We start from the raw sequence: 6,547 nt of genomic DNA on the forward strand, positions 1-6,547 counted from the left end.
GTTATGTTGTGAGCAAAAACAAACTATTAAAATAACATTATATATGTATTATATATTATATATAATTATACTACTACTGTAACTACTGTAATAATTAGTAAACATTATTAATTATTATTTAGTTGTGGTTCACAGTAAAATAACCATTAACTTAAGTTTAATTAACTATCAATTTACCATTTATTAGTGATGGTTATTATAAAGTGTTACCCTTCTGCCACCTTCTGGTAAAACAATCATTCAATGCAGCTTTAAGGTTGCCTGGACTACTGAGTGATTTTAAAATGAACAATTTTTTTTATTGGACACTTCTCACCCTTCACTTCCCCACCAGCTCCCCCCCTCCTCCACCATGAGCCTCCCCTCCAGCTCGAGGGTCCGGGCGGAGCTGTATAGTGACAGCGCCTCTCCGCTGTCTCAGGACTCCAGTGTTTCCTTCAACGAGACGACGGCATCCTGCGTCAAAGACCCCCTCGACTTCCTCATCATCAACGTTGGGGGAAGTCGCTACATGCTGTCCCAGGAGTTGCTGGCGTCCCACCCGGAGACCCGGCTGGGGAGACTGGCTTGCTGCAGCCGAGACTCGGCGCTGGAGCTCTGCGACGATGCCGACTTCCTGGAGAACGAGTTCTTCTTTGACCGAAACTCACAGACCTTCCAGTAGGTGGCGCCTAGATCTCTTACCTGAAAAATGCATGGTGTCCTGTTGTAATAATAACACCATAACTTGCAATGTAAAAAATATACCAAAGTCAAACATTTCTACAGTATATCATACTTAATTTAGGCACAGAAGATAATAAAGTTGAAGTTAATAAAAGTGCAAAACCTTTAAAGTGTTTAAAGCTTTAGAGCGCAACTATTTTTACATTAATGAACGTCCGTTACATTCAAGCCATTGCCAAATGAGTTGATACAAAGCTGATTAAGACTATCCGCTTCACCGAACTCTCTCTGTATTACTCAGAATGGCTATGTTTAGAAAGTGGTGTCGTCTGGCACAGAAAATCGAGTGAAGATAATGACCTCTTCTGAAGAGTCCATCCTGTTTTTTTTAATCCTCCGTGTCCTCCTTGGCTACTAGCAGCTGCGTGGAGGATTGGTGGGGTCCGTGCGCAATCACGGACGTCTTGTATCATGTGGACTCCCCAAAAGTTTTGTTGTCATTACTTAGAATTCTTCATGGGGGCGACAGAAAATATGCACTATATCTTTTAATCATTTGACACCAGTGTGATACGGAAATTAAGTGCAAAGATCAACTTCTTTTAAGTTATGTACGAATAATCCACATAGACATTCATAAACTGGAACAAACTTTTATGAATAAATTTGGAATAAGCTTTTACATTTAAATTACGTTGTGTATGTGAAGCCAGTACAGGATTTGGGACAGATGTGGTGAGGCATCCGTCCGGTCAGGCTTGATTAAAATTATGCTTAATCTCAGTTCGCGTAAACCGGTTAAAATTCATATTTTGAATTAAGTCTTTGAAGATCCAATCATCAATGAAGCGTATGTCACGCAAGAGAGACAATAAAACAAATTAAATGATCAAAGTTGTCAAATTGACATTTAGGGTGTGTTTATTAATTCACATCAACTCATCCACACTCCACCTTTAAAGTTGCCAGTAGCTGCCAGTGGTAGCCTTTGAGTGTCACATTTAAATAAAGTATTTTTTCTCAGTCTGTAGGGGCAGCAAGACATCCTTTCATTTTTATAGTTATAGTTGACTAATGTATGAAAACTCCACCATAGGAACAGGGGTTAAATAACCTCCCAAATGAGTCACAATAACCACATAACTGTGCATATTTACGCTCGGATACTCAAATAGCACTGGCTAATATTCATAAATGACTTCTTCTGTAAACCTGTACTTCTTTTAATATCTGTGCTGACAGAATGCTTCCTGTCTCTGTGTGCCTCTGCTGACAGGTATGTGATGAACTACTACCGTACGGGTCACCTGCATGTGAGGGAGGAGTTGTGTGAGATCTCCTTCCTGCAGGAGATCGAATACTGGGGCATTGACGAGCTTCGCATCCACCCCTGCTGCCGCGAGCGCTACTACCGCCGCAAGGAGCAGAAGGAGAACCTGGACGTACGGCGAGTGTATGAGCCCGAGGACAACGATGAGGACTTTGTGGGTGCTGCTTGCCCGGCTCTCCGCCGATGCCTGTGGGATCTACTTGAGAAACCCGAATCATCCCGTGCTGCTCGCACCTTCGGCTCGCTCTCTGTCTTCTTCGTGATTGTGTCAGTCATCAACATGGTGCTGATCTCGCTAGATTTAGGGGAGGACTTTGGTGTGAGCGACGTTGGTTTCGGTGCACTGCTGCTGTTCGACGCCCTGGAGTACGTGTGCGTGGTGTGGTTCACGGGCGAGTTGGCACTTCGGTTTCTCTGCGTGAGGGATAAGTGTCGCTTCAGTCGAAGTATTCCCAACGTGATCGACCTGCTGGCCATCCTGCCGTTCTACGTGACGCTGGCGGTGGAGAGCCTCCATGGAGGATCCACAGAGCTGGAGAACATGGGCCGTGTGGTGCAGGTCCTCCGACTCCTCAGGTCGCTCCGTATGTTGAAGCTGGGACGACACTCGACAGGTAAACAGACGCTTTAGTATTGTCAAAAAACACATTTGAATTTTTCAAAATAATTGTTTGCCTTCTGATCCAGTTGCTGCCCAGTCGTTCACATTTATATTATTCTACACATTTTCAGTTCCAGACTGAAATATCTAAACAACTATCTGATGGATTGTGATGAAATGTAATACCTCGGTGATCCTTGAACTTTTGATCTAGCGCGGTCAACATGTTGATGTGTCCAATACTTTGGTGACCAAATACCTGCAGAACTAATGACATTGCCATTACGGGTAGGGGAACAATTGATTCCTAGATGCATTACGATTCTCTCTTGAAAGATTATGTATCGATTGTGATTGCTAATTTGGGTTTTTTTGTTAACCGATCATTAAGCAATAATCGATAAAGCAGGCAACGGAGTCCCAGTTCACCCGTCCAGGAGGCCTGGACATTTTCACATTGCGAACAGCTGCAGACTTGTACCGGTTGCGCAGCCATGATGTTGCGTGCATTGTTGTGGATAAGAATTTAATATTCATCAATGCAAAAGACTCAACAAGACAACACGAGAGACACAAACTAAGGCTAAACTGTCGGATTACATTTGAAATGTACTCATGTAGAAAGTGCAGGTTGTTTTCAAGGAAAGGAGTAAACAAGAAAAAGATATGGGTCATTTAAAAAAAAATAGATGCCACAAAGCTCAGATATAAACAGATCTTTTTTCAGCCTGTCAGGGGATTTCAGTTTTTGTTATTAGCAGCCATAGAGACAAAAGGAAATTGGAAATGATCTACAATGAGAAGCTGCTGCTGTGAGATTACAGCCGGGGAGGTTTGCTGGCGACGACAAAAATAAATATTATTGAATTAATATTCTTTTTTTATGGCAAATTCAGGAGACGGAGGGAGGGGAGGGAGAGTGTGTGTGATTATATGTGAGTATATTTGCATGTGAGCTCATCAAACTGGGACACGCTTTTGATCTGGGTGATTTTTGGAAGGATGATAATCCCTGGACGTGACTGATGAATAATGGAGAACATGGAGACTAGGGTTGGAGGAGAGCGAAAAGAAAAAGGAAAACGAGAAAAAAGGAAGTGAAGCGACATGTGTATGTTGAGAGTTGTTGTAATAATGTTGATACTTTGTGTCAGGAAATCCCATCCTTCCATTATAAAGCAATAGGAAACAAAATCCACAGTCCTTGTTCTGTGTAAAAATGCAACTAATTTAATTTTATATAACATCAGGTTTCCAGACTTTCCTCCCAGGAAAAACGCCCACATAGGTTGTTTGTTCAAGCAGCAATTACGACTTATAGTTATGTTTATAGTGACGGTGCCCTCTAGTGCCCGTAGTAGTTATGACAGGAGCAAAGCAGAAACTAATGTGACGTAATAAAGCATAAGAGCACCAAACAAACAGGAATTTTACCCAGGATACTGTGGTTTGTGTCCCGATTGAAAATAAAAATCATTTTGATTTTCACACTTTTTACTCTCTGAACTGATTTGACGTATTGAGTTTTTGATTTGGAGTATTGAGTAAACTGTAAAAAAAACTGATTTATTTATTCTAAAATGTAAAGAAGCGCTGAAAAGACTCACTATGAGAAAAAAAGGGAAACACGAGAACTGGAGTTCCAGTTTCCAGAATGAGAATTCAGACAAACTGCTGCTGTGAAAGAAAAATACTTTCCGGATCTGAACTTAAATTTCAGAACGAGCTTTTCTTTGTAAAGAAACTAAAATCTTCCAAAACATTCAGTTTGAATAAAGTAATGTTTGAAGCTTCGTACATCATCACATGGTATTCCTCATTTGATACAAGGGATAACCTACGATTGTTTTGAGTTTTTTAGAGAAACCTCTTTATATACATTTCCTTATCAAAGAGACATTTTTGCAATTTTAAATTTTTCATTGTAAAGGCACAATCAGTAATGTCATAAATTTGAATTTATATGCTCAGCATGAATGGAAAGTATAGATGATGTGTTAATAAAATATTTGTCTGTCATCATTTGTCCAGGCCTGAAGTCTCTGGGTTTGACCATTACTGAGTGCTACGAGGAGGTCGGCCTGCTGCTCCTCTTCCTCGGTGTCGGCATCTCCATCTTTGCCACTGTGGTTTTCACTTTGGAGCGCGATCTTCCCGCCACCACTTTTACCAGCGTGCCGGCCGCTTGGTGGTGGGCGACCACCTCCATGACGACGGTCGGCTACGGAGACATCCGGCCCGACACGGCTGTGGGGAAGGTGCTGGCCTTCCTTTGCATCCTGTCCGGGATCCTGATCCTGGCGCTGCCCATCGCCATCATCAACGAGCGCTTCTCCGCCTGCTACTTCACCATGAAGGTGAAGGATGCGGCGATGAGGCAAAGCGAGATGCTGAAGAGGCTGGCCCGCGGCTCGGTGGGGGGAATGGGCGAGGGAGGAGCGGGAAGAGGTGTGAACTTGAGGGATGCCTACGCCCGGAGCATCCTGGAGATGTTGAGGCTGCATGGCGCAGAAAGGGTGAGCACCCGGAGCAGCGGAGGAGAGGAAATGTGGTGGTAAAACCAGGAGACTCTTAGTGATTGCTCTGCAAATTACAACCACACGAGAGTCACTGACACCCTCGCTGCTGTAAGAGCGGATGTTTCTGGCCTCTCTAGAGGTCCACTGGAATAAACCAGTATAAACTGGTGTAAACCGGTTAAAACAAAGCAGTGGAATACCCCTGGTATAAAGCCACAGTATATAGAGAAGAAAATAATCCCTGTGTGGGAAAATTTACATTTCTTACCTAGGATTACTCAAAATTTCTCTCAAGTCATAAACGGGGAATTGTCATAACAAATACCATTTGTAATAAAGCTGCGATGATAAGTCCGCTTTAGAGTTTCTGGTCTTTTGTGTAGTTATTTAACTTTACAGTTACGCATGTGACGCAGAACGTGCAGTATTTCCATTTTGTTCTGTAAAGTTAAAAAAACTCGCTGTTAACTTTTATTTTCAAATGGTACATGAACCCTTGGTGTCCTGGGTGATAGTCCTGTCTTTGTTTGACCCGTCCACCAACCTAATCTGTCCTTGTGGCACTCTTATACTTCGTCAATTTACTTCCTGCTTTGCTCCTTTGTAACAGGAGGCCACTAGAGGGTGTCGCCACTATAAATGTAAATATAATTCGTAATTGCTGCTTGAACCAACGACTTATGTGGGGGTTTTTTCGGGCGAGGACAGTCATAATGTAGTAAACCTAACATGTAATTTGGTGCAAGCATTCTGAGACGTTTCCTACAATTCACAGTGCGTCATGTGTTATTAGACAGTTTGTTGCCACAACAACGCTTGATTCGGTGGAGAAAAAATATTTCTGTGTTCCTGTTGTGTTTCATCACATTATCTCTGTGCACCACCCTTCTTCTCAGAGAGTACACATGCATTAGTAAGTGTTGTGTAGAGGTCAGCATCAAACCCTACAGGCTGTTCTTTGGTCTTGGCACCTTGTATAGTTCTGTTATCGCTTTGTGACTCAGTCATGCAATAAAGGACATTCTCCTGTGGGTCAGTGGTCTTCTTAAATATCACAGTGATGGCCCGAAGGCCTGAATAACAACACTGACCTGTGACCTGCTGCCAGGATGTTTTCTGCCTTATGTATGACTGTTGTTTGTAGATTAGCTACTGTGTGTAGATTTGATATAATCTCTCTTTCCCAAGGATTTCAAAAAATTTAAAAATGTTCCTTCATCACAGCTCAAATTCAGAAGCTGATATAAAAGCACCAAAGCACAAAAACAGGTTGCTGTATTGGTAGCTGACTTGCTTTTGTCACTTTGTCACAGGAGGACGTTACAATGACTTGCAGTCACTCCTTGTAGACCGACCCCAACCTTACTTAAACCGTAATCTAACCAAAATACAAAACAAGTATTACCCCTCAAATGTAGTGGTTTACATTGT

General features: G+C 42.4%; 1 protein-coding gene across 1 annotated transcript; it reads left to right on the plus strand.

Moving 5' to 3' along the window:
• The first annotated feature begins 343 nt into the window (after window positions 1-343).
• Window positions 344-6,147, plus strand: kcnv1 (potassium voltage-gated channel modifier subfamily V member 1). Its single transcript, XM_031319793.2, has 3 exons — window positions 344-660; window positions 1,943-2,610; window positions 4,629-6,147. The coding sequence occupies exons 1-3, from the start codon at window positions 353-355 to the stop codon at window positions 5,153-5,155; spliced, it is 1,503 nt and encodes a 500-aa protein (XP_031175653.1). The 5' UTR covers window positions 344-352; the 3' UTR covers window positions 5,156-6,147.
• Window positions 6,148-6,547: the final 400 nt, after the last annotated feature.

This window comes from Sander lucioperca, chromosome 10 (genome assembly GCF_008315115.2).
Source record: "Sander lucioperca isolate FBNREF2018 chromosome 10, SLUC_FBN_1.2, whole genome shotgun sequence".
NCBI lineage: Eukaryota > Metazoa > Chordata > Actinopteri > Perciformes > Percidae > Sander > Sander lucioperca.

What these genes read in the sequence shown, in the direction of transcription:
- kcnv1 (XM_031319793.2), top strand. Translation starts at nt 353, where the DNA reads ATGAGCCTCCCCTCCAGCTCGAGGGTCCGGGCGGAGCTGTATAGTGAC. An exon ending in CGAAACTCACAGACCTTCCA is followed by an intron (nt 661 to 1,942) that starts GTAGGTGGCGCC and finishes CTCTGCTGACAG; the next exon opens with GTATGTGATGAACTACTACC. An exon ending in GCTGGGACGACACTCGACAG is followed by an intron (nt 2,611 to 4,628) that starts GTAAACAGACGC and finishes TCATTTGTCCAG; the next exon opens with GCCTGAAGTCTCTGGGTTTG.